This window comes from Amphiura filiformis, unplaced genomic scaffold (assembly GCF_039555335.1).
Source record: "Amphiura filiformis unplaced genomic scaffold, Afil_fr2py scaffold_83, whole genome shotgun sequence".
In the NCBI taxonomy this organism is placed as follows: domain Eukaryota; kingdom Metazoa; phylum Echinodermata; class Ophiuroidea; order Amphilepidida; family Amphiuridae; genus Amphiura; species Amphiura filiformis.
Window position 1 is genome coordinate 219,074 of NW_027305547.1, and position 27,566 is coordinate 246,639.

General features: G+C 38.4%; 1 protein-coding gene across 1 annotated transcript; it reads left to right on the forward strand.

Moving 5' to 3' along the window:
• The first annotated feature begins 1,824 nt into the window (after nt 1-1,824).
• Nucleotides 1,825-27,566, forward strand: LOC140144810 (uncharacterized). Its single transcript, XM_072166615.1, is given in 18 exon segments — nt 1,825-1,944; nt 7,503-7,793; nt 8,828-9,058; nt 10,952-11,062; nt 11,564-11,666; nt 12,785-12,852; nt 13,931-14,001; nt 15,398-15,480; nt 16,130-16,207; nt 16,972-17,065; nt 17,729-17,950; nt 19,267-19,471; nt 19,474-20,914; nt 20,917-21,806; nt 23,096-23,263; nt 24,536-24,642; nt 25,302-25,412; nt 26,189-27,566. Coding segments are annotated over 17 exon segments (4,326 nt in total). The 5' UTR covers nt 1,825-1,944; nt 7,503-7,513; the 3' UTR covers nt 26,252-27,566.

A 27,566-nucleotide genomic window follows, 5' to 3' on the forward strand; every position in this document is an offset into this window, starting at 1 on the left:
CCGATCGCTTTTGATCACCTATTATCGGCGAATTTGCTTGAAAACATGTGAGTTCATGTTGTGTAAACATAATTAGCATAGACACAAATGAAATTACGATGCAATACAGGCCCGTAGCCAGCCCTCCGAGTTAGGGGGTTCGTTTTTGCAGATTTCTGTTAAGTATAACTGATGACTAATGGCCGCGTAGCGGGCATCGCGCCGCGGAATCGCGGCGCAGGGGGGGGGGGTGTCTGAGGGGGATGTTCCCCTTCAGAAATGGGAGAATTTTGACAAATGAAGTCCCAATTGAAGGCATTTGGTGCACAATTTTTACATTATTATCAGAAATATATGGTTTCAATTTATTATTGCAAAGAGGCAAATTAGCACGGTTAAAACAAGAAAAAGTTGCAAATCAGGCATACGGGGTGTCTGAGCTGAAAAAATGTAGTCCCAACTGAAGGCATGGTGCACCATTTTTACATGTACATTATTATCAACATATTGGTTCAATATATTACAGCAAAGACGCAAATTAGCGCGGTTAAAACAAGAAAAAGTTGCAAATCAGGCGCAGGGGGTGTCAGAATTGGAAGAATTTTTAAAAATGAGGTCCCAATTGAAGGCATTTGGTGCATTATTTTTACATTATTATCAGGAATATAATGGATATATTAATTATTATAGCAAAATTAGCTCGATTAAAACAAGAAAAAATTGCTAATCAGGTGCGTTATTTCATCACAAATAATATCAATTATCTTATTTTCCTACGTTATATCACTCCCTTAACTCTGAACATCTCTGAACTAAGCTTTCTCGGTTATCGTTTTTTTGCACACCAAATTTTTTTTTTAAATCTTCAAATCTAGATGAGACAAAGAGGCAAACAATGACTCTGCTGTATTTATAGCATTAAATTAAGTCATAGGCCTACATAAACTGGGCGTCGGGGGAATTTTTCAAATCGTCCCGCTAATCTGAGCCTAAAAGTAATAGGAAAATTCGCGTGAAGCACGAGAAAAATAACAATTTTTGTGCTAAAATGGCCATTTCAACCACATTTCCCATGTTCTCTTTTTTTGTGTCAAAATTTTAGGGGGTTCGATCGAACCCCTCGAACCCCCCCTGGCTACGGGCCTGCAATACAATGCAATTTGAATGCGCAGCAGATCTATAGAAATAACTTTGCCCGGTTTTATGCAGAATTAGACCCTGTCTGGTATAGGCTTGGCCTTTTGGGCTAGCATTATTATCATGATTTGCAATAATTGATTATACTTACAGCATCATCTAAATATTCCTTAGCTTCCATAAACTTGTCTGTAATAGCATCAATCTCTTTCCTCACTTCCTCATTAGTAACAGACGTAGCAGCCGACAGATTTCTGCTTGGTTGATTCAACAATCGATATTTCTTATGCTGGGCACCAGTCAGGCAAAGTAAAGGCGCAAAATTAAAGTCTTTTTTCACTGAATACGGACACAAACCCATTTGATTGATACAATATTTCGTTGCGAAACATGTTAAGAAATTTCGTGGTGTACGACTTCCATTTACCCGCAAAACACGCATTCCAAGTTGTGCACAACCTGTAAAAGTTTTACCTATGGGCGCAGCCATTTTGTTAGCCGAGTTGAATTGTGGGTCCAATCAATTATAGCCTCTTTCACCATTTTTAATATTAAGTTACATTTTGCACATTTTTAACAACTTAAAATAATTTTTAAAATTATATACATATTTTTAAACAAGTTACCTATATTTTTTAATTACGTTTTTTTAGTTTTTATTTATTTTTGACACATTTTAATTCTTTAAAAATAAAAGTTCCTACACATTTTCACCCCCAAGTGCCCGGATGTGACATGGCTTCCTCGAAAATCGAGACTGGTTTGATTTGCGTTGAACACATGTAGTTGAATATGTTGACGTAAAAACAATATAAATTCCACCAATTGGTAAGTTTAATTAGTCTCTTTGTATTCTATAGTCTTTTAAGAATCATTAAAGGTATTCATTTGTGATAAACATGAATGAATACATGATTTTCGCGAATGATTTTCTTCCCCTTTTGTTGGAGCGTCTGTGGCGATGAAACAAATTCTGCACACTTTCTGTGTTGTTGTACAGGCGACGAGCTGTGCAATGTGTGTAGACCAATACCAACAAGAAAGAGGTGCTTCATATGACTTGTATTTAACATTCAAAAAACAAACCGAATGTTAATTGGTATGTAATCCATAATTGATTTGTGAATCACTTAAAGTTTGTCCCAGATTTGCAGTAAACTGGCAGTCTGGGCAGGTATATGATCATGTGATTTAAAAAAAACATACCAATCTGGCAAATGGTGCAATTGCACATGTTGCAAGTGCAACTGCTCTATTTTGTTTGTTTGTTTGCCATGACCGGACCTTTCACACTTGCCGACCGATTGCGTTGTTGTAGTTGTTGAAACTCCACAGGCGTGAAGTTACAATTTTCAGAACTGCTGAGAACCCGACGATAGGTACGATTTTCAGTAAATCTCTGAATCAGTCTCTGACTGAGCTGTGTCTGTGACTGTGTTGCACTATTTTCAAAGCTTTCGAGAACTCTAGCTTCGAATTTGCACATGATATTTTATACCCATTCGATGCTAGAGTGATTTGCTATCGTTTATCGGACGGACAGCACGTACAATTTTTTGCAACGGAGCAGAGGTTATTTATTCTGTTAGTGTTAGGCTAATGAAAGTCAATGTTATGTTTAGCGTAACATTTTTTTCAAACCACAATGAGGCAACTTTTTCATTATTCATTATTCATTATTTTGCAACGTTTCATTAATTACAAAATAGCAGCCACTTCATCAACACTTGTCGCACTATATACCCTCCAATATTCTATTAAAACAACTCTAATCAACAGTATGCCTTTTTTGAAGGCATATGAAGCAACAAATTTGTATTAAAAATATTTTTCACCATCCAGGTATTTATACCAGCTTTCTTACCACTTAAAAGGCCATAAATTGTTAAATGACTGTCCACATTATTGGTCCCAAACCAGCCCTCCTTGGGGTAATGGCCAATTATAGTTCAATTTGATAACAGAATCTTGTTTTTAGTTCTTTTTATGTTGGAATAGGTTGATTTATCATTGGCATTTGTGCTTGTGTCCCCACTGAAAACTAATTGTGTACAAAATACAAAATAATGAACTGTTTTGGGATTTTGGCATCACAAACGCGGCCAGAAAATCCAAACGCAGGCGGGTGACGCTAAACATAACATTGACCTTCATTAGCCTTAGGGGAGATTGGGGTTAGTTGGAACACGGGGTAAGTTGAAACACTGCATTTTTTTCTGACACAAAAAATTAATTTGGTAAAATACTGGCACCTAGTAATAGGTATTAGTAAGGGTCATCCACCAAATTAGCAACAGCACTGATGCCCCACCAGTGTTGGCTTGGGAAAGGAATATCTGTTTTTTGACTAATTTTTATACCCCTCAGAAAAGATGCGTTATCTCCATGTTGTTTGAAGATTCAGGGGATTATTATTTTTTGAGTATCATAAGCACTAGTACTATAGCCAAAATAACAATTTCTCGATCATGAGAGGATGTACCTTCAGCGTCAGCGCATTTTCATAGAATAACACGATCGCGCTGACCTGCATGACCGAACCTTGACCTTGCCTAGCAACGACTGCGTGTGATTGGCCAATTCTCAAAAGCTGTGTTTGCGCCTGTAAGCGCCAAGTTATTTGCGTAGTACGCCGGGCAAATAACTGTGCGTACCAAGTTGGCTCTCATGATCAAGAATTTAATATTTTGGCTATAGTAGTAAGTCCCAGAATAATGTTAAATAAAAGTTTTATTGTATTTCTTATTTTGTGAAATCAACTTTGAAATGTAAAAATAGGCATCGGGGTTAGTTGAAACATGAAAATCGCATAGAAAAATATGGTTAAAAATCTGACTTTTTAAAAATTTGTAACATGTTTACCATTTCTTCAATATTGCTTTAATATGGTTAAAAAGCAATAATACAAGCAAAAAGTGCACACAGAAAGTACATTTTATAATATTTTAAGCTTCTCATATTTTGGTCCACATCACCTTGTGTCCAAAGTATTGACCCGCACTCCCACATATTTATTTATTCATTTTTTCACACTGATTGTATGTTAAAGGGTGCCTTCAAGGGAAGTATAACCCTAACAACACAATATTTAATAATTATTTTGAAATTTTTACAAGCCATGTTTCAACTAACCCCACCCTATGTTTCAACTTACCCCAGGGGTGGGGTTAGTTGAAACACTTTTTTTTCAAATTTTCAAATTGGATTATATGAATAATCATAAGCAGGTCCAATAAAGTTTAAGGCTGTATTTGTAGCATGTATGTATACGCTTATACTAGGCAATCGGAGTTTTATGCGGTTCAAGCAAAAGCGCATATTTCGCGCATTTGGGTGTCCAAAGCGCATTTTGGGTTCCATCGAGAATGTTCACGATTTTGACCCATCGATAAGCTTAAAGTTAAAACTTACGATTTTATGCCCCAAATCGGCAGCATTTACAAGAAAATTCACGCAATATTGGTTCTAACTTCACTTAGGGACCGATCGTTATTTACGGCAGGGGGGGGAATGGGTGTTTTGGCAAAAATATCGACAAAAAATTTTATGTTCCCCCTCCGCCGCTCAAAATTTTCGCGTTCCCCTTGTTTTCCCAATTTTCTCCATTTAAAATTTAACAATCCCTCCTGGTTCAACTAAAAATTTCAGGTTCCCCCCCTCAAGATCACAAAAAATTTTGTGTTCCCCGAAATTTACCCATTCCCCCTGCCATAAATAACGATCGCTCCCTTATGTACATCAAAATACAAATAACGATCATTAAACCAAGCATAATGTGGGGAAATTTGCCCTTGCTTTCGACATTTCGATCGACGATTTGTGATGGTCGCCATCTTTATTTTTTATTTTTCCAGAAACTGGAAATGAACCGAAGTCGCTCGTAATTGATTGACAGGCCATGGTTTTACCGATGTTTTTCTCGTGTTTTGCATTGATAACATGGGATCACGATTTTAGCGCTTTTTGACCTATTTTTGGCGCATTTTCAAGATTTTGAAAAAAGTGGCCAGCGATTTTGCCGCTTTTAAATCGCTAAAACTCCGGTGCCTAGTTTATACTGATATGGTTAGTGTTTCTTGAAAGTAATCGGTTTGCGTTAAAAAGACGATTTTGTGAAAAATGTTTCAACTAACCCCAATCTCCCCTAGCGTTAGTTAAAAATGGAATAATGACAATGTTGGATGAAAGTTATTTTGATGAGTCAACTGTATCTTTTGAGCAAGATTTGCCTATTTTGGACAGTCTATAATTTTGCTGAAGAGTAATAATAGCAACATTTTTGATGCAATCGCCTGTCGCGATCGGCTGTGTTTAAATGCAATGGTCTCTAGCTAGCCTAGAATGTAAAGCTATCGTTGAGCAAATTCTTGGCTAGACTTCTCGAGCAACAATGCTTGTTAAATATTCTGTTATTCAAATTTAGAATTAGATTATTTATATTTAAGGGTAGACGAGGTATTGTTGGTCGAAGCAACTAAAAAATCAATTTTCATTATCTAGATCCATATATTATTGAAAAATAACACCTTGATGCTTTGCAAAACTTCATTCTACAAATCCTATACCTTGAAAACTTGCTTAATTTATTGTTGTTAATGAGTTATGTACGTTTTACAAAAAGTTGTTGTTTCAGCCCTCTTTACAACATAATTCAAGAACCGCAGGACCTACCAAATATATCTGTGATATTTGAATTCTTTTACACGTTCGCTATGAAATGAGCAATGCAGTTTTTGCCAAAGCTCATTACCATTCGCAAGATGCTGTGAATGACCAAATCGCAACAGTTTAAAATAATTAATAACCTTAATGAGTATCTTTAGAGCAAAGGTTCATGGCCATGGATTGCCTATTTTGAACGTAAATTAAGTTAAAGTGCAATTTTAACTTTTTTTTATGTGATCGCCTGTCATGATTGGCTGTGTTTACAAGTTTCCGAACTTCCATTCTTCTTCCTATATTATAAATATGCGTCCCTCAATATTGAGTATTGTCGCACCTGACTATCCAGTTTACCTACAGTCGACCCTGGAACCTAGGATTGATGCAATTTGCATCATAACCGGGGATGCCGGGATGGTCCTCCTTCTCTTTTCGATTAACTCTGACATTTAACGCACACGGAACCAACAATGTGACTTCCGAACCACAGGACGTCGCACATACACTACCTATATCTGCACATGCTAAGCAGTGTATGGGGGTGAGAAGAGATTCTACAATTTTATTAGACTAAAGTACGGTAATTGAACACATAAGATTTCTGAGACTTTAGGAACATTTGGGGAGAGGAAGAGAATTATCACTAAGGCAAGCCCAAGGCTCAAACCCTTGATGATCGTTTTCTCCCGGCCGACAGCGCATCGTTAACTGCTCGGTTAACCGCATTGCTTTACACGGTGTCATGCTTCATTACACGGTGTTGTGCTTCATTGATTTCTACTAGATTTCAATAGCAATCAACTCTAGCCGCAAATGTGAAGCCAATCACAGATCAGTGAACATATTTATGGCTAGCCTTCTCAAGTAAAGCCGATGCTCAAGTTATTCCCATCATACCTCTTTAGTGTAAGTGATGTGATGATGATGATGACATGATTTAATTATCCAATCAGAACCCGACATCAAGTTCATGCTGTAAACTGTGCCGAATTGAGCAGTGCGAAACAGCGAAAGGTCTTTGCAAATAGGTGTAGCTCAGTCTACTGGCTTTCAGAAAAGAACGGCACTGTATTGATCGATGCAAAGTGTCTGTTAAAGAGGGACATACATGGCATGTACATGCATTTTAAATAAGCAGGCTTTGTATTCCGATCATGAGCACCGACCAAGCCTTTCAGGGCCCGGAATCAAAACCTAATTCTGTTCTCCATAAAACAGAAAAATTTTGAATCTGATTAAAGGCCCTCAAAGTTTTAAGTACCGGTAATCATTTTATTTTATTTTTATATTAAAACATGCAAAAACTCTTTTTTTCCTTCAAAAAAACTCATGATGAGGATAGTGGAGTAATTAAGCACTAGGTTGCTTTTTGGGGTCCCGGACCCACCAAAATAGAGTTCGGACCCCTGTTTTTAAATTTTCTGCAAAGTTCAGGGGTCCCTGCAGACCCCAGTTTTTTCAATCTAGCGCTATTTCTACATACATTTTGTAACATGCACGATCTGAGGTTGAGGAGTAGGCTACTTTTTTCTGTTGCCGCAGCAACACAGCAGACAACAGGGCAGTAGACACTGGAGTGTTTTGTTCTAGCGCTACCCCTGATTAAGTGTATGGTGTATGTATTTGCAGGGCCTTGGTTTTGTATAATATGCAAGAATACACACCATGTAGTTCTAAGTGGAATTAACAGGCTTTTTAATATTCCATTCCCTCATATTTTTCAGGTACAATTAAGATGACAATTGACCAAACTTTGCGGCGAGATTTGCTGAAGACCACTGCGCCCTCACACAGCAAGAGTGGTAGTGACGGGGATCCTCCTAGAGGCTTAGATCTTGACCAACATCTTGTATCCTCGTCTAAGCAGGTGCTTCTGAAGAAGATTGATTTCCAACCTGCTGAAAGAGATGTGTCATTTCAGTTACAGAATCTTAGAGTGAAGTATGTTCCCTTGAATCCAGGGAAGCCAACCTCCGCTTCAAGTACAGAGGAAACGGCAAAGTCTAGTAAGCATAGTAAGTACCGGTAGTACCAACATCTTATTCTTTTAATTGCTTTGTACCTCTGAAGATGATTGATGTACCATATTGAAAGCTCAACCCCACAGATAATTAAGGTGGTACTACACCCCTTGATAAATTTGTGACTATTTTTGCATTTTTCTCAAAAACTGATAAAACACTGGTAACAAAAGTTATGTATATTATAGGGGCAAGGAATCCAGTTACTACACTGGAATTTCAGTGACTCAAGACAAGTAGTTATTGATTTATTGATCAAATATTGGTTTTCCCTCATTTTTGACTGTAACTCCACAACTGTTGTCTGTGCTGAAATAAAATTTTCAGTGCAGTAGTTGTAGTCCTTGCCCCTATAATATACATATCTTACTTGTCAACAATGCGCTATAATTTTTGAGAAAAATGCAAAAATAGGCATAAAATTGGGCAGGGGTGTAGTACCCCCTTAACCTCATAGGGAGAGATCAAGTGTTGGCAATTTCAAGTATGGTAGTACAATGAACCCTTTTATAAAAGTGAATTACATTATTATGTGGTGTTCCTTGTGACAATATGATTCAAAAAGATTCAGTGCAGCAAACAGACCTTCAGGGAGTATAAGGAAAGTTGCTTCCATGGCTCAAAATGTGACATGATCAAGGTGAATGAGTCTCATATTGATTTTGAGTTATTGGAAAAAAGGTGCTCAATTTCTTTTGTTTAGATGTTTTCAGCAACCGGTAATGATAGTATTTGACTCATTTCCCTTGATTGTGTCACATATACTGGGACAAAATTAACAAGTGTGTAGCCATCCTGTAGGTCTGCTTCAGACTAAGATTATCTTCATTTTGGGCATTAGTAGTGTTGAAGTTTCTAATTATTACAAATGCTACACTAGCATTTACAGAAGGACAGTATATCGTCTTGCTCTGATCTAATAATGAGCGCTATGGTACGCTCACCATGGGCAAGAGAGTGTTCTTCTTTGGAGCCTAGTGTAGTTATATAAACCATCTGTTCAACATTACTTCTTGTTACTTTTTCAGACACCATGACCAATGCAGGCATGAGTGGCAAATCATCAGATGGTATCCCAGCTCCTAAGCGGGTCTTGTGTTCACCAGACGTGGTATCTCTCAGTTGGCATAAATGTCATCGTATCGGAGCAGGACTCATCAACATGGGCAACACTTGCTTCCTGAATTCGGTACTTCAGTGCCTGACGTACACACCTCCACTAGTGAATTACTTACTCAGTCATCACCACAAAGATGAATGTAAGAATTAGACTTAATCTACGCTGCTCACTTGAAGAAGTCACAATGATTTTAAAAACCTAAAAGGGTATTGAGCAAATCAATAAACTCACTGAATGCAGCATTTTATACTGCAAATTTTGACACTTCATTTGTTACTCCGTGATTTCTTTGAGAAAACTTACAAGCATTTCTTCTTTCAACAAATGGGGTTTCAAAATTAGCCGACAGTGATGAAATTATTTTATTATTTGCTCGATACTCTTTTGGTTTTTAAATCATGTCGAATTTTTAAAGTGTAACAATACTATTTTTGAGTAGCGTATTTGTTTGTTGTCTTTGCTTGTGTATTTTCTGATTGGATTAGAATAAGTTGATTTTCCAAACTAAAACCTATCCTTGTTTTTTGTACATTTGCCCCATCTTTTCCCTGCTTACATTTACAGAGATGCCAATCTTCCGATTTAAATCGGAATTCCGATTTTTTTTGTATTTTTCCAAAAAAAATCAGATTTTCTAAAAAAAAAAAAATTGCCAATTTTATTTTACAAAGTTGGATAAAGTTATACATTTTAATTACTTTTACTTCTACTGAACAGCTAGCAATGTATATTAATTCAATGTGTTCCTGACTGCAAGTTATAGACACTAAATTGCTTGTTATTCAAGGTTGGAAACCATAGAAATACTGCTATTTCAAAAAAAAAAAATTGCCAATTTTATTTTACAAAGTTGGATAAAGTTGTACATTTTGATTACTTTTGCTTCTATTGAACAGTCAGGAACACATTGAATTAATATACATTGCTAGCTGTTCAGTAGAAGTAAAAGTAATTAAAATGTATAACTTTATCCAACTTTGTAAAATAAAATTGGCAATTTTTTTTTTTTTTGAAGTAGCAGTATTTCTATGGTTTCCAACATTAAATAACAAGTAATTTAGGGCATATAACTTGCTTTTTTGGCCAAAAATATTTTTTGAAAATTTAACAAAAAAAATAGGGGGGGGGGCAAAAATTTGATGAATCATCGTTTTTATATTACGCATTATATATATCCATTTCAGCCATGTAGGCCATGTTATTAGGCCAAAAAATACTTTGGAAAATGGTCTCTCGTGTACAAAAGTATAGGAAACTGAACATTTAAAACCACTTTTTTGGGATGAAGGAAGCATTTTTTTCAAAAAAGTCTAAAACTGGTTTTTATGTTAAAAATGGCCTTTTGGGGTGCTAATTCTGCTAAAATTGCCTGGGCTTAGGTACCTAATTTGCATATTTTATGGTATAATTTTGAGAAAACAAGCCTTGAAGAATATTACATGTATAATAGATAGTCTTCAATACTGCTATCTAGGCTTGTTTTCTCAAAATAACCTTATTTTTTAATCCATTTGAATGTAATTTTACCCTCAGAAATGGTGTCTCCTGCAGTGTAAAATGTGTAGAAACCCTCTGGCTCCCCCACCGGGGCTTTTGCCCGTGGGGGCGAGACTTTGGTCGCTTCGCTCCCTACGTTCGCAAATTTCAGATTTTTTTTTCATAACCCATTGGCATCTCTGCATTTAACTCTCCTCGCGGGTATCAACTGCAAATGACAAGTTTTAATTTTTTGTTTAAATGCATTACGCTTCTACCATTGCTATTTATGTAGTTTCTCTGAACGCAGGCATACTTGCCAAGTGTCCAGATTTGTCAAAATCCTGACATTTTGGATATTCTCATTTCCGGAATTAACAACAGCAAAATTTTAAAAAAGGCAATGAAGCAAACCAATAAAAACAGTCAACCATTGTCTGGAATCTATTTGGTCTACAAATGGGACTTGATCCTTTTTAAGCCTTGTCATAACCTGTGGATCATCCAGTTTAAATGCGCTAATTAACTTTAGTATGTTTTGTATTATTTGATACAGGTAAAGAGTTTGGTTTCTGTATGATGTGTGCACTGCAGACTCATATACAGCGTGCATATCAACACAATCAACCAGCAATACGACCTATGGTTATACTCAACAAACTCAAACGTAAGTTAACAACTTAACCATAGTTTATAGTCATTTCAAGTCAATCGTGGCCATCATGGAATGTACCTGTCGCATACATGTAGCATACTAAGCGTACACAGTTTTGTTGATGGTTTACGCCGAGTACAACTGGGCTTTATGACTGTTGATCTTTTAATACGTTTTTATTCATGAAATGATGCATTTGTAGGATTGTAGATTAAATCAGGTTATACGTATACAGTCTCATATACGATCCACTTATAAGAACTAAGCAGCCGAGAGATGCGAAAATCACCGGAAATAGCGGTCAATCCCACGGGAAAAGTGGATCTCCAGTGGTCATTCTGAAGAAGCCATCAGCCAAGATGGCGAAAGTCTAAAATCTGTGAGTAGTTTTGGGATTTGTCAATCAAAAAGTCTAGCCTGAACAGTTTTATTGCTTCATATACGACATGAACAAACTACTGGGACTTCTTTTGCTTACTATTAACAACTATATATTTTTTTCCTCTTCGACAGACATTGCCAAGCATATGCACCAGGGTAGACAAGAAGATGCTCATGAATTCTTACGGTATCTAATTGAAGCAATGCAGAAATCATGTGTCACAGGATTAGACAAGTAAGTCTGCATGAAAGCAAACTCTCTTCTCAAAAGATGGTCCCCAGTTTATGATTGAACTGTATGGAGACCTTTCAATTGAAGAATTAAATCACTATAGTGACATAAATTATTTAATAGAATGATTAACAGCTCTTTCTCATAAGTGTCCCTGACCCAGGTGCCTTTCTTCCACCAGGAGTGGGCACTCACTTACAAGTTACCGTATCCCAAATGCCTCCCTTACTCCAGGAGAGGGCAGGCAACACATGTATATAGGCTACTGCCAAAGTAAACACCACCAGGACAGTAGTGTTAGGGAGCTCTACATAACCACAAACTAGCCACCGTCAGATCAAACATAAAGTGCCATAGAAGGCATACATACGTAAATGCTTAGCCCTTAAATTTTGTGTAAAAGGTGTAAAAGTTGGACCCAGCTTGGAGGCAACGGTTAACTAAATGTATGCATTAAAATGAGTACAAACAAGCCTAGTATTGGTTCAGTGGTTCTTGAGATCGTTCTTGATATTTTGAGAAAATATATTTCTATGTTGAAGCCTATGGCAGGGTCAGAAATTCGGCGAGAATCCATTCTCGCAAAGATTCTCGTCAACAAAATTGCAAGAATCTACATGGATTCTTGTAAATATTTCAGTTTATCATACAAAGTTATATGGTGAGAATCCATGGATTCTTGCAAAATTCTACTGGGAGAATCCAAACGGATTCTCGCACTTGGTTACAAATTTCTGACCCTGTATGGCTAGCATGCAGAGCATTAAGAGGGAAACCGAAGACAACAACCCTATCCTGAGGCTATACTAAAATGCAGTAAACCTTTGACGAGCGCGTATTGTAAGGATACATCGCATATTTACTGCGTTGCACGCACTTGTCTCTGATTGGCTGCTAAGGCGATATGTTGTTGCTGAGTGGAAATTTATGAATGAACTGTGCGCTGTACGCGTTGTTAGCGCCGAATTTGCAACATCACGGTAGTCGCGCTCGTCAAAGGTTTGCTGCATTTGACTATAATGATGCCCATCTCACCTTGAACATGCCTGCATTTTTGCGCAGTGTGTTTTTGTTCACTAAATTTTCCAGAAGATAACAATTGTATTTGATTTCATTTGCAGGCTTGATAGACTCAGCAAGGAAACCACCATAGTATATCAGATATTTGGAGGATATTATCGCAGTAGAGGTAAGGGGTAGAGAAGATTTATTACCCTTCCCAGAATCCTTTGCAATATGATATGTCACCTCATTTCGTCAGATGATACTCCCATTTGTACAGGTTCCCTTTGATTTAATTTTGAGAACAGACTGGTTAAACATGGGTGATAGTCGAGAAATAAACATATTTTGCGAGATCTGGATCTGGATCTGCTCTGTTCATTGAGTAATTTCATCCAGGGTTTGCAGGTTTTTGCCGCAGGTGTAAAAAACCGTGGTTTTAACCGCGGTTTTAACCACTTGGCAAAAACTAAAAATGTGATGAATAGTTCACTTTTTTTCATCTCAAAACAAATTACTAAGTTACAAAAATAATTTCCTGAGTGTAACAAGGTCAGATTTGGTAATTATAAGTAACATATTAAGAAATTAAAGGCATGGATTTTCATTGCTCAAAGTGGATTTAACTGAATTGTGGCATAAAAAATTATGAAATTCAAAACTTTTTCATTTTAAGGTCTTGACGAGGCAAAAAATATGTTGAATGATTGATCAAAAGTTGTGTGTTATTGTTTATGAGCTTTCTGTGTAACTTTATAATATTTCACTAACTACATATATGAGTTTTTGCCAGTTTTGCCGGTTTAAACCAGGCAAAAACTGGCAAAAACAGGTTTTGCCAGTTTTTGCCACTTTTCTGGCAAAAACAGGTTTTTGCCGGCAAAAACCGAACCCTGATTCATCACTATCAACCCATGTTGCACATAGATAACAAATCAGTACAGACAATGGAAACAATGCATTATGGGAAGTGTAAGATATCTTATAAGTGGGTGACCAAAGGGATCATTCTTTACTGCAAACATAAAGATTCATATTATACAAAGTCCGATTCTATATTATTCCATATGGGAAGTCATCCCATGAACAGGCCGTAATGGGGCTTGTTTTTGCTATTTTGGTTTGAAAATTTGATGCACTTTATATTTTGGAGTTGTAATGTTCAACAACAAAAAATAAGTTATTTTGGCGTTCAGTATTCCATATGTGTTTGTGTGATAGAGCTAATTATGTAGTAACCTACTGTATATCTTTTCCTTTTCTAGTGACATGTTCTGTATGTCAAGGCAAATCAGACACATATGATCCATTTCTTGACATTGGATTGGATATCAAAGTAAGTCCAAGTATATAAATTATAGTTTCATTTAAATTCATTATTTTGTCTTTAATATATGGCTTCTGGCTGAACCACTAGCAGGCTATGTTAGCTCATCTATGACAATGACAAATGTACCAAAATCTGAATTTTGATGATTTTTACGATCGTCCGGATGAGCAAATCACTGAATAGGCCTCTAATAGAAGGGAGGCGACTAGTAGAGTAAATCAATAATAGTGTTTTCCAAGTATTTTGAATAAAGCTGTCCAATGTTGTACAGACCAGGGGAGAGAGGAAAAGTTATCCTTGCTTAAAATACCAGGACGGAATAGATCAACATTTGTGAATGCGATACACATCTTACACCAAAATTAACCTAATTTTAGGCCATTTCAGCATTTATAAATTCTCAACTTCCATGTGCTTAAAACATGCATTTGTCCCTGTTTACAACAACAATTCCCACTCAGGGGGGGCAGAAATTTTGCCCACCATTTTCAGGGAATTTACCAACACATCTATAGACCCTCCCTCGGGTCCGTGGAGAACGACTGGTAATGTAGATTACATAGCATTAAAAATCAACCCAATACACGGACCCTCCCAGTCTGTAGGCAATTTGACTTCCAGCTCCCACAAACTGCTGGAAGTTCACTTTTACGGATTTGGAGTCACGCAATCTTTCTATATACCACGTCCATGTTTTCACTACATTAACGTTTGTGTAAGCGACTATACAACGATATTGTATCCGACCAATCAACGCAGCTTGGCAGCGAGGATATTTGAAAAGGCTTCCTAGCTAAATAATGTGCAAACATTTGCAAACCGCAGCGATAATGTACGCAATATGGACAATAGGCCTAAGTCCGAGTCGAGTGGATGCCTTTTATTATTGCGCGCGTCCCATGGGTCTTTCAGACGCGTGCCACATGAGCTCAATACCTCTCAGTTGTTGACAAGTGTCCCATCCGATCTTCGTCCACATCCCGCTGCATAGCTTTGTGCTACCATATTTGAATTGAAACTGGGGCGGGCTTTCGTAATTGACATCGGAATCACCGTGCTTCGTTGAACGAATATTTGGAAGTGAGATCTCTAACAGATTGGACCAGTCTCGGAATCAGCGCTCAATGGGCTTTCGCGTTCACTTATAAGACGAGTATATTTCTATATTGCTGCATGGTTGACTGTGGTGGGTGTAATGAGTGGCGTCGATTTGTGGATGAAGAGGAATGGGTTTTGGCATTGAAGAAAATAAGGGGGGGAGTTGGCATTTTTTTCATAGGGCATTACGTAATTATTTATTGTTACATTATCCAGAGATGGAACCGAACCGAGACTGGGGGCCAGTCTAACACATCTATTGCATCTTTGTTCATTGATTGCTTTTATGTTGTCATTCTTATAGCATGCTCCTTCAGTTCACAAGGCATTTGAGAGACTTATTAGACCAGAGACACTAGATGGAGAGAATATGTACCAGTGTAAAAAGTAAGTCTGGTATCAAATAATTACTGATGTGTTTGTGTTGAACTTCTTTAGTACAAAATGTTTTTAAAAGGAGGCATTTATATACAGGTTGTCCACTTTGAAGTATGAAGTAAAGTCCTTTCTGCGCACTGTAATGTCAAAAGGAATCAACACATTGCTCGGCGCGCACAAATGCATGAGCGTCTTAATACCCGACACACGATATGCTTACGAAAAATGTGCATACCGTACTTCATAAGTGGACAAACTGTAGGGCATTGTCAACATGATCAAGGTGCTTTTAGGTTTTCTGCTGCCACTATTGTAGTCCATTTGACTTCCTCGAGACAGTAGGGGGTAGCGAGTGATGCGCATGCCTTCAAAGGCATTGTATCTGTATAACACTCAATGCAGATGCACCTCTTTTGATCACACATGGACGCTGCTGTCTCGAGAAAAATAATAATCGTCAAATTGACCTCTATTTAGAATAATGTATGTTATTAAACAGAAGTCATCATCAATTTGTTGTATTTTTTTTTTACAATATAGGGTGTTTTTTAAACAGCAATCATGAAAAAAAACCAGTATAGAATTATTTTTTTTCAAATTGTATTGTCTTTGTCTCGGTATAGAGTGTGTTTTTCTAATTATATTGTCTTCATTACAGGTGCAATCGTAAAGTTCAAGCACAGAAGAGATTCACTATCCACAGAGCGCCCAAAATCCTGACTCTATGCCTCAAAAGGTAAGCACAGATATAATCACAGGAGATAATTGTGATTTCCCATCATGCCTCTATAAACCCCCAGACTAATTCCGACTGACTAGCGGCGCTCGTGTAACGCGTCACTGTACCGCGCCGTTGTGACAAGATCGCGCTCTGAAGTTGTAAAAACAACAAACTCGGTCAAAACATCAATTTGGAAACAACTGTGCATGCTCTATGCCACATGAATCCTGTTTCAAAATTTGTCACTTTTTTCCAAGTATTAGTTTTCTCAGTCATCAATCCAGGAGGTTGACGAATGAGGGTCTATAAACCCCCTCATTTGACCAATGCATCATGGGAAAGAATTATATATGCTGTGATATTTGATCAAACAGGTATTAAGACTTAAAATACTTTAGGCAGGGTGCAAACTGCACTTATGCTAAGGGTATTTTGCCACAAAATATCAAACTCTAGATCTTTTCAAATTGATTCATTCCAAGTAAACCGTTTTCAGATTGTGAAGTGCCAAATAGCATTGGTGTTAGTTTAATACTTTAGGACAATATTTAACTAAGAAAATGGACATATATGAAAGGTTCATAACAACCAAGTATTCATCAGGTCTGGGGATTCAACATCAGTAAAGCAAGTTAGTAACGGCAGTAATTCAATTTTCAACATTTCCGACTTTGGCATGAGTGGATCAGATTGGGTCACATATGTATTTTCCTGTCACCTAAATTTAAATATAGATTTATCAATCCAATAATTATGTCTGTGTAATTTTTTTCCTCTAGATTTGACTTCAATAGATTCAGCATGGGTAAAATCCACAAAGATGTAGCTTATTCAGAGCATCTCAACCTACGTCCCTATATGAGTGAACACAAGGTAAGGATATTCCCGTCCTCTCCTCTTCCATTCCTCTTCCCTTCCCTTCCCCTCTCCCCTCCCCCTCTCCCCTTCCCTTTTCCCTCTTCCCTCCCTTCCCCTCTTCCCTCTATATGATTGAACACAAGGTAAGGATCTTCCCTTTCCCTCTTCCCTTCCCCTCTGCCCTCCTCGCATTCCTCTCCTCTCTTCTTCCCTCCCTCTCATCTTTTCACTCCCCTCCTCTCATTTCTTTACCCTCTCCATCCAGTTTCTCTCCTCTTCCCCTCTACCCTTTCCATCGCCTTTCCCCTTCGTGTTCTTTCCTCCCCTCTTCTCTCCCCTTTCCCTCTTTCTTCCCTACACCCGTTCCCTCTCCCCATACCCTGCTCTCCTTTTCCTTTCTGTCTCCTCTTTCCTCCTCTGATTCCTCCCCCCTCTCTCTCTTTCCCACCTCTGCTTTCCTCCTCTCCCCTCCCCTCTCATTTCTACTCTCTAATTATTCTCCTCTACCCATTCATCTTAAAACAAAATCTGCTCAAAATCTAAATCTGAATTTTATTTTTTGTATTGGCAATTAACTTTGTTCCTATTTCTGGAAGACTATGTCATTTTGAATTGCTTTTTTCTAATAATTTATTGCAGTATAGAAAATATATGTGTATTTTCTCTGATTCTCTTCAGGGTTCCAGTGTCAACTACCAGCTGTACGCCGTGTTGAAGCATGAGGGCGCTTCATGCAACTCTGGTCATTATTACTGCTATGTGAAAGCACCCAATCAGAGTTGGTACTGCATGAATGATGCATACATCAATCAGGTTGGACTCAATAGGGTACTCAATCAGAATGCATACTTACTCTTCTATGTACAGAGAGAACCCAAGCCAAGCATTAATGGCTCCATGGTAAGTGTCTCATTCAGAATGCATATTTACTCTTCTATGTACAGAGAGAACCCAAGCCAAGCATTAATGGCTCCATGGTAAGTACAAGAAAACTACCATGGTCAGCTCTTAATCATGTTAACAGGCGGGACTCATAACATCGTGGATTGATATCGAATGGTGTACACACAGCCGGTTGCAACACCTACGTGAATTGTGTATTGCGTGACTGACGCACACTTTTGTGGAATTCCGTGGTCAAAAGTTGGGACTTTAATATATTGATGCATGAAAAAATGAATAATTCTCGCCAATATGAGCTGATCATATTATATACTTTTTCCCATCAGTATCCAATTGAAAGAACGTATACAGAAAAGTACTTAGGCGGTTTGTCTGCATGACTTTGGCACAACCACATAAAAACAACATCGCCTTCAACTCCCGATGTGGCAAAGTGTAGAAGTAAATTCCTAACACATGTCCCATTCAAATTCAACCAACTTTATTGGATTAGATTTTCAGTGCAAAATATGCGTAATCGCAAAGTCGTTGTGAGGTCATCTGGGGTCAAATCGCCATATATTGTTGCAGGTTCATGACATTTGGTGGGAACAACCACTGTAGCGAGATAAAAATGTCAAGGTCATATTGGGGTCATTCAGGGGTTATCTAAGGTCAAATCGCCATAGATTGTTGCAAGTTGGTGAAATTTGGTGGGAACGACCACCCAAGGGAGACAAAAAATGTCAGTCATTTTGGGGTTATCCGACTTATCCGGGGTCAAATTGCCATAGATTGTCGCAGGTTCATGAAATTTTGTGGGGACGACCACCCTGTCAAGGTCATTTTGGGGTCATCTGGGGTCAATCGCTATAGTCTGCTGCAGGTTTCTGAATATTGATGGGAACGGCCACCTTAGTGAGACAAATAAGGTGAAGGTCATTTTGAAATTGCACCAGTTAAAATGATGGGTGTCAAGGTGGAGGCATTGCGGCCAACACTTTTTGCGTTGAGAACCGCGCAAGTCAGTTGCAGTAAGTTGCTGCATTGTGCAACATGGTGCATCAAAAATATTGTTAAAAAAATCAATGCACTGTTCCTTAATGTATCTTACTTTTGTGTATAGGTCAATGTAAGGAAGCTCAGAATTGCAAATTTTAAAAACAAATGAATCATTTCAAAATTGATAAAGTGTGAAAAAATAGTTTTGCACAAAAATGTCCACTTTCACAATACTCTATTTTGACCTCCATGAGTGCCCTCTATGAGCGACACACAAGTGTCTAATCTCATTGTTTATAAGTCCTATCATGTAATTTTGTTGTTCTTCACAGATGGGACAAGACTCCAAGTCGGCCATAAAGCAACATCCATCCACCAGTACCAAACCAGCTAACCCTTACAATGGACCCATTGGTACCGTTGTCCCACGGCAACCTAGCTTCATTGGTCCAGTCAAACCAAAGTTGACCAGTGACCAACCAACAAGGAAAATTGACATCACACCTGCCAAGCATACCAATCTACCTGCTGCCGCACCATTGCGGATCAGAGAACTAAATTGACTTTCACTCTGAAACGACCTGGCATGGTGCAGAATAGTGGCAGTAAATTAGTGAAACCTGCCAGTACAGCAGTTCAAAGTGTTAAGAATACAGAACAGAGTGTGTCATCATCAGGTACTAAAGCACCTGTTGTACCAGCACCTGTTGTCAAACCACCTGTTGTTTCAACACCTGTTACTAAACCACCTGTTGTAACCTCAACTCCTTCCAAGACAAATCTTCAGGGACTGGTCAAACCAAAAGCAAAGGTCCCTGCCACATCTTCCAAACCTGGTTTCACAGGACTGGTTCCTTATTCAGGGGAAGATTCCAGCGATTCAGAGAATTACGACGCTGTTGCGGAACAGTTGTCCAGCTTGCCCAAAGATGGTAGTAGTGATAACGAGAAAAAGCCTCAAGTAGCACAAAACGGGAGTGCAAAGGTGAACTCTGATAATGAGAGAAAAGAGATGATTTCACCGAGCCAGGGTGATATGAAACCACCCTCACACACTGTAAGCCATGGAGACATTAGCAGTGCATCTAAGAAACGTTCTTTAGCTAATGGAACTGATTTGACAGTTCTTCGCAAGCCAGATTCCCCGTTGAAACTCACAATAACCACCAACGGTAACGCACAGCGATTGAAAGCGACCGGACACTGGAGGATCTCGGATGCCGAATCACAAGTGTCACCCTCACCTGCATCTGATAGTAGCATACATAGTAACCATAGCAACATGTCAACAAATTCTACTAGCGACTGGACGGTTATGGAAAAGAGAGAAGCACCCTCAACGCCAAAGAAAGTAAAAGAGGAAGCAGCTGTTTATGGTTGGAGTATTACTCCCAGCAAGCTAGAACTGATGAGATCTTTTAGCGATCCGGGAGAAGTAAATAAACCACATAATGGAAAGTGGGATCCGGAGAGAAAGCCGATAAAGGAAGCAGAAGACTTGGAAGGGTGCAACGTGAGGACCTCCGACTGGTTGCATAATAAACACATCTTGCATCAAACTACAAATGGAAATCTTTTTGGGTTCAATGTGAAGGAAGTGAAGCCTCTGAAGGATTCAAATATACCTCGGAATTTGAGCGATGCATTCCACAAAAAAGAGAACGAGATGGAAAGTATTGACGTTCAGAAATCAAAAGCAGATTTATTGTCGCAAGATGTGAATAATGAGGAAAGCAAAGAGATGGAAGGGGTTCATAAGAAGAAGAAGAAACATAAGAAGCAGAAACAAGACGCAGAGGCGGAACAGGTGGAAACCGTTAAGTGTGAGGAAAAACAAGTGAGAACTGAATCAGAAAAAGCCAAATCCCCGGATGTAGGAGAAGGGATAGTGGGTATTATAGTATTAAGAGTAAGAATAATAACTCTGATATGGAGGAAGGTGACGATGGTGAGGATGATGAGGAACTTAGTAGAAAACCAAAGAAGCATAAAAAGAAAAAGAAGAAGAAACGATCGCATGATCATGATTCAAAGGATATTGATGAGGATGACAGAACTAGTGACACACATGAAAGTCAAGAATATGGACCAGTGCTACCAGATTCAATCAAGAATCAACAGCCTAAAAAAGATGATCATGAAAAATATGGCCCTAAATTACCAGATGAGATTAAACATAGGTCACAAGACCATAGACTCACGTCTCCCAATCAAAGACTGAAAATGGAGTCGGAGCATCGGTTAAAATCACCTGATCTCAAACACAGACATAAAGGTGGAAGCGACCGTTTCCATTCGCCAGATCATGACAGACGTACCGGTCATAAATCTAGTAGTCAAGGACACGAATATAAAAACAGACATCGATCTGATGACAGGCATCGCATTAGATCCCCCGATTACGACCGACGTGTCACATCTCCGAGTTACGATCATAATCGTATGCGATCACCAGATTACGATAGAGGACATAAAACTCATAGGAGTGGCGATAGTGAAAATACAAAATATAGAACTCATAGTGGCGATAGACATAGACATAGTAGTGATGAATCCGATAGATATTATTCCAAATTTTCTGTGAATAGAACTAGTGATGACGAAGACCACTCGTATGCTAAACGTATAAAGGACAAGAAACGAAAACGTAAGCATAGAGATCGTGATGATTATTCCCGGGATGATTACACTGATAAGGACTGGGATAATTACAGAGATGATTATAGACGAGACAAAGGAGATGATTTCTCCAGGCTAGGAAGCCCAAATAAGAAGCGTAAATCGTTGAATGGTGATCCATGGGAGGATGGAAGCAGCAGTAAAGGATACCGGGATGAAAGGAGGAAATCAGATGGCAAACAACGACATGATGGTAAGTCATACTACACTGTGTTTCATAGAAAATGGCAGTCCTTGGCTCAGATTGACGCTAGCGCCCTGTTAATGAGCGACCTACACAGAGCTTTGTGTTTCCTTCAAGAGCGCCGAACTGTGCCAACAAACGTTTTGACACGTAATCGGCCAATCATATTATCGGTCTGTTATGATTGTCAGACCATTGAATCAGCCAATCAGAACCCCACTTCTGTGTTTACGCTCTGCATGCTCACAAAATGTAAAAAACTGCCGTTCTTCTCTGACAAAAACTGTGGTCTTGATATATCTTGCCCTTCCCAGAATCCTTTGCAACATGATGCATCACCTCATTACAGCAAATGACACTCATATTACTTTTCCCTTTGTTTTCATGTTGAGAATAGACTGGCTAAACATGGGTTGATAGTCGAGTAATAAAATTGTAAGATCTAGAGGTGCTCTGTTTGCTGAGGTATATTTCGTCACTATCGACCCATGTTGCACTAGGTAGCAAATTAGAACAGAAACTTGAAATGGAAGAAATGCATTATAAAATGGGAAGTGTAAGATTTCTTGTCTGGTTGAGTACATAGAATATATGTGATTTGCTACCACAAAATGAGCATTAAGTTGTAGATTGATAGTTTTAAGACGTTCCAGCTGCTGCATTGGTGTTCTTTGTTTCACACGCACCTGTTCAAGCCAATAGTAAGTCTGTATGTCCTTTGTGAATGGGAGCACAATGGGCCTTTCACAAAAGACATTAACCAATGGTTATCAGGCTATTCCATTTAAAATCCACACTACCCTCGTGGAAGATTCAGCTAGTCTACAGAGGTAGTATGAGTTTCAAATAGAATAGACAGTTGGGTAACTTCACTTTGAAATACCCACTGCAGTTGTGGAAGATATAGGTAAAGCCATAATACAGAGGGAGTATGGGTTTCAAAATGATTAACTGACCAATTAAATTTGAAGAACATACTCCCTCTATGGAAGATATTTCCAAAATCTTCCATATGGGCATGACGGCGCCAGGAATTTTTTAGGGGGGGTGGGAGGGGGCATTGGGGGTGCAGGGAGGTGGGAGGGGGGCATTGAGGGGGCCAAGTGAATTTTTTTTTGGGGGGGCAAGATTACTGGGGGAAATAGTTCTGACTGGGAGGGGCATTTTCCCCCTGTGGCGCTGCCACTGCACAGGGGTAGTGGTGATTGCAACTGGAATAGCCCAATAAGGAACTTAGTGGACTGTTAATCAATTACAGCATGAATTTGACAGCTTATATTGACTCATTCCTATTTTAGCACCTGTCCAACATTGGGATCATCATATCAAGGATGGCTACAAGCGATCATCGCATGATGACAGCGCCACCAATAGACTCAGTTCATCATGGGATGGCAAACGCACATCATCATTCAATGTGGTTGAGGAACTCAACCAGTCTTCCATGAGAGCATATGGACCTGCAAGTAAGTCCAATTTGAAATTTTTAACAAGTTGCTAATTAAGTTTCTGACCAAAATTTGCACCAAACGAAATGTAAAGAAATGTTGCAAAGAAGCAGTGGATGGATATTTAAATTGATTCAATCGGGGCTCTCAAAGTGAGAAATTTGCAAATGCTGTTGAATACCCTGTTGTCTGTAATGAACTCTATCCCAATTATAAATGCTCCCCCTTTCATAAATGCTCTTCCTCTAATAAATGCCCCCATAATTTTTCCAATGAGGGGTAACCAAAATGCAAAGTTTCCTTGCTATATTGTGAGTAAAATGGCCATTACAGTTGCTAAATTGCATGAACAAATCTTCTTCCAACTTCAGTTCATTGCCAAGTTATGGTAGACTTTCACTAAGTAAATCATATTCTTGCTTAAAATGCACTTACAGATGTAATTTGCCACGATAGTATGTTATTACGTGGAATGGAAACAAACTGAAGAGCGATTTTTGCCTCAATTTTCAAGCTTTTTCACCAAAAAATTGCTCCTAATAAACACCCCCTTTTGAAAAATTTGCTCGCTCCCAGCTCGTTTATAATACAGACAATACGGTAGATGTCTTCTGTGTGCTCTATTGGTACCTATGCATCAGAAACAGGTTTTTGGAATAACAGACAGAATTGTATAGATTCATGCTTTATGTGGCTTGGTAGGTAATGATTTTTTTCAGAAATCTGATTGGCAATTGGACCACTCGGTAACAAAGCAATCTTCAGAAGGTTATTGTTCAAGTTCCAGGACATGTCAAACGCAGCTGTAGATGTGTCAAAAACAGCTATAGTGTGGTATCTCTAAACTGGCTATTCTAGTTGAAATTCATACAAACACCTAATGGAAGACATGACCTTAATCTCCCACACTGGGGATGTAGATTTCAAATGGAGTTGTCCATTCAGGTATACCTCATTTGAAAATCACACTCCCTGTTCAGGAGATTAAGGTCATGTCATGGCTGTGGATAGATAATGGTGGAAAGAATCCGACATGACTTGTAAGACTACATGAGAACTATCATGACTATGATGATTGGTGCCCACTTAGAGCTGCCATGTCATTAGCCTTTTTCGAGGTATGGTGGACACAATAGGATGGTGCTGCATGAAGTGGGTAAAGTCTTTTGAATTGCAGGGTTTTACCCAGATCGATGACTGTCCTCCTTTTGTGTGTGCCATACTTCGAAAAGGCTAATGGGAGATGTGTATAAAGTCATTGCTTATCTCATTTTGCTTGTGTTATTTCAGTCACATCGTGGGAGGGAGGTCGAAGTGCTATCGATGAAGAAGTTGACAGAGATACAAGAATTGAGAGAAAACGAGATCTTTATGACGAGGAATTTGACAGGGGCAAGGTAGGTGCAATGTTTTTTTGTTTGTTTTTCATATCTAGGCATTAACAGCTGAAATCTAGGAGATAACGCTAAGGTCCTTGAATTTGAAAACACCTTTTCAAGACCTTGAAATTCCTGGAAATTTGCACAAGGTCCTTGAAAGTCCTTGAAAATTGGAATTTTACCTTAAGTATAATTTTGACAACATTTGGGGAGTGGAGAAGAGCTATCGCTTTCGTTAATACACAGATTTTTGTGTTGTGGTAAGTCCTTGAAAATCATGCTTTTGGACTTTGAAAGTCCTTGAAAAGTCCTTAAATTTTAAAGGCTTCAAGGTGCGGGAACCCTGGTCAGATGATGCTAAATTAACGACCCTTTTGGCAGGTTTTTGCCATATTCTTAGAAAAGAATATAAATTCTTACAAAATAGTAATGTACATTTATGAGGGAATCCGTCAAGGATTTCAAAGATTGCTTTAACAACACTACCAAGTGTTGCGGTTCTTGTGTTATTAAACAAAAACTGTTTAGTTGGCACACTTGCTCAAAACAATTCAAATGTGTGCTATATATAAATTGGGAGAAACATGTCTAACGTATTTGAAGCAGTGGCCTGTAGTTTTACCATTGCTCTTCCTTTCCATATACTTACTCTAATGTATTATGTCTTGTGTCTTTAGGTTAAGAAAGTGAAGCATCGACATGATTCTGACAGCAATAAACATAGCAGTGGTTATCACAATCCGTTCCAATCAGAACAGAATAGAAGAAATAAAGGACATTTCTATCAGGTGAGTACTATCATTACATAAAATCGATATTATACTGACAGTGCTGCATCTCAAACCTTTGTACACTCAAGTTTGAAGATGTAAATTATCTTTTGATATCGAGCTTTGCCAATAAATGCCAGAGGTACAATATTTTGGTCTCCAATTTACAAACCAATGTGCTGTTCTGTCGGTCAGGGTTGTTGAATTTGACATGCTCACTCACCATAACTGGAGTGAAACTTTTCTTGGGGTGTCTATGGAGTGATCCTGAATTTTCCAATTTGAAAATATTTTTGAATTTTCTTCAAGTACATTTGTAGGACTTTATTGTTGATGATATTTATCAAAGAAACAACTCCAAACAATAAAGTTGCAACAAGAAATTTTGATGACTTGGTCATTCACTCTAAAGGTAATCTTTCACTCTAGGGAGTAACTTGGAACAGCCATATCTGGCCAATCAGGAGCCAGAATTCTAATCTGTGACATAATAATAATAATAAAAGAGATTTATATAGCGTGGCGACCGACAGAATTCCAGTTGAAATCCAGACACCCCGTATGGAAGACATAACCTTAATAATCTCCAACACAAGGAGTGTGAATTTCAAATGGGATTACCTGTATCTTCCATAGGGTGTATGGATTTCAACAGGAATAGCCCAATATGGGAGATTTGCCATTCTCTTTGGGTCTATCTCCTTGCTTCACACATGTATAGCATTTTATTTTTCAGTTTTTCCCTTGCCATATTTACATCTGACAATTCAAATCTTGTGTGGTTTCCATTCCAGGACCATTATGACCGTCACCGATCCTATCCCAAGAAATCTCACAGTTGGCACAGCGGCAGGTGATAATGTCTGGCAGACACTGAAGATTTCCGTCACACCTATTCATGTTTTCATGATGTTGCATGCCAGGGCGCAAATACAGAAGTGAGGTTCTGATTGGGTGATTGAATTAGGTCATGTAATGTCTTCACCTCCTGATTGGTTAATAGAATCGGGTCATGAAGTATCTTCATCTCCTGATTGGCTAATTGTATCCAGTCATGTAATATCTTCATCTCCTGATTGGCTGATTGAATCGGGTCATGAAGTATCTTCATCTCCTGATTGGCTAATTGTATCCAGTCATGAAGTATCTTCATCTCCTGATTGGCTAATTGTATCCAGTCATGAAGTATCTTCATCTCCTGATTGGTTGATTGAATTGGGTCATGAAGTATCTGCATCTCCTGATTGGCTAATTGTATCCAGTCATGAAGTATCTTCATCTCCTGATTGGCTGATTGTATCCAGTCATGAAGTATCTTCATCTCCTGATTGGCTAATTGTATCCAGTCATGAAGTATCTTCATCTCCTGATTGGCTAATTATATCCAGTCATGAAGTATTTCATCTCCTGATTGGCTGATTGAATCAGGTTATGAAATATCTACATGTCATTGGCCAACAAATGGCATATACGCCCATCGGCAGTGTGTGAATTCTGGGGAAAATTGTAGTCTCACAGACCACCTAATTCCTAGTAAGTGGCTTAAAAAGAATTTTTGCTTACTTTAGCAATAATGAGCCAAAAGTAAAAGATTTTAATTATAATAATGAGAAAAAAATAACAAGTGTGCCAAATTGTGAGTGGTATTTAAACTAGTAGAAAGTCAATTAATTGTAGGCCTACTAACACTCATACGTACTACAGAGCTAAATGGTGTGTAGTTATGTGAGACTACCAGGCACCCTCTTATTCACACACAACCCAGTGCACATTGGTAAGCATGAAACAAAAGGTATGTGGCGGGAATTTTAAAGAGCGATAATGAGCTAATCCAGTTGAAATCCATACACCCCCTATGGAAGACATTACCTTTCGGGAGTGAATTTCAAATGGGTTTACATGAATGGGTGACTATTTGAAATCAATACCCCCTGTGTAGGAGATTAAGGTCATGTCTTCCATAGGGAGTGTATGGATTTCAACTGGAATAGTCCAATGTCTACCTACTAATGGCTGCACCCACCTAATATATATATATATATTATTATTATTAATATGTAAGGACCAAGCTTGACTCGCTGCTGCATAATATGGTATACATTTATAGCGATATTCAAAAGTCGGATGATTGTACTAGCAGGTGTGAGTGCAACAGCTATCTGTGGGCCAGAA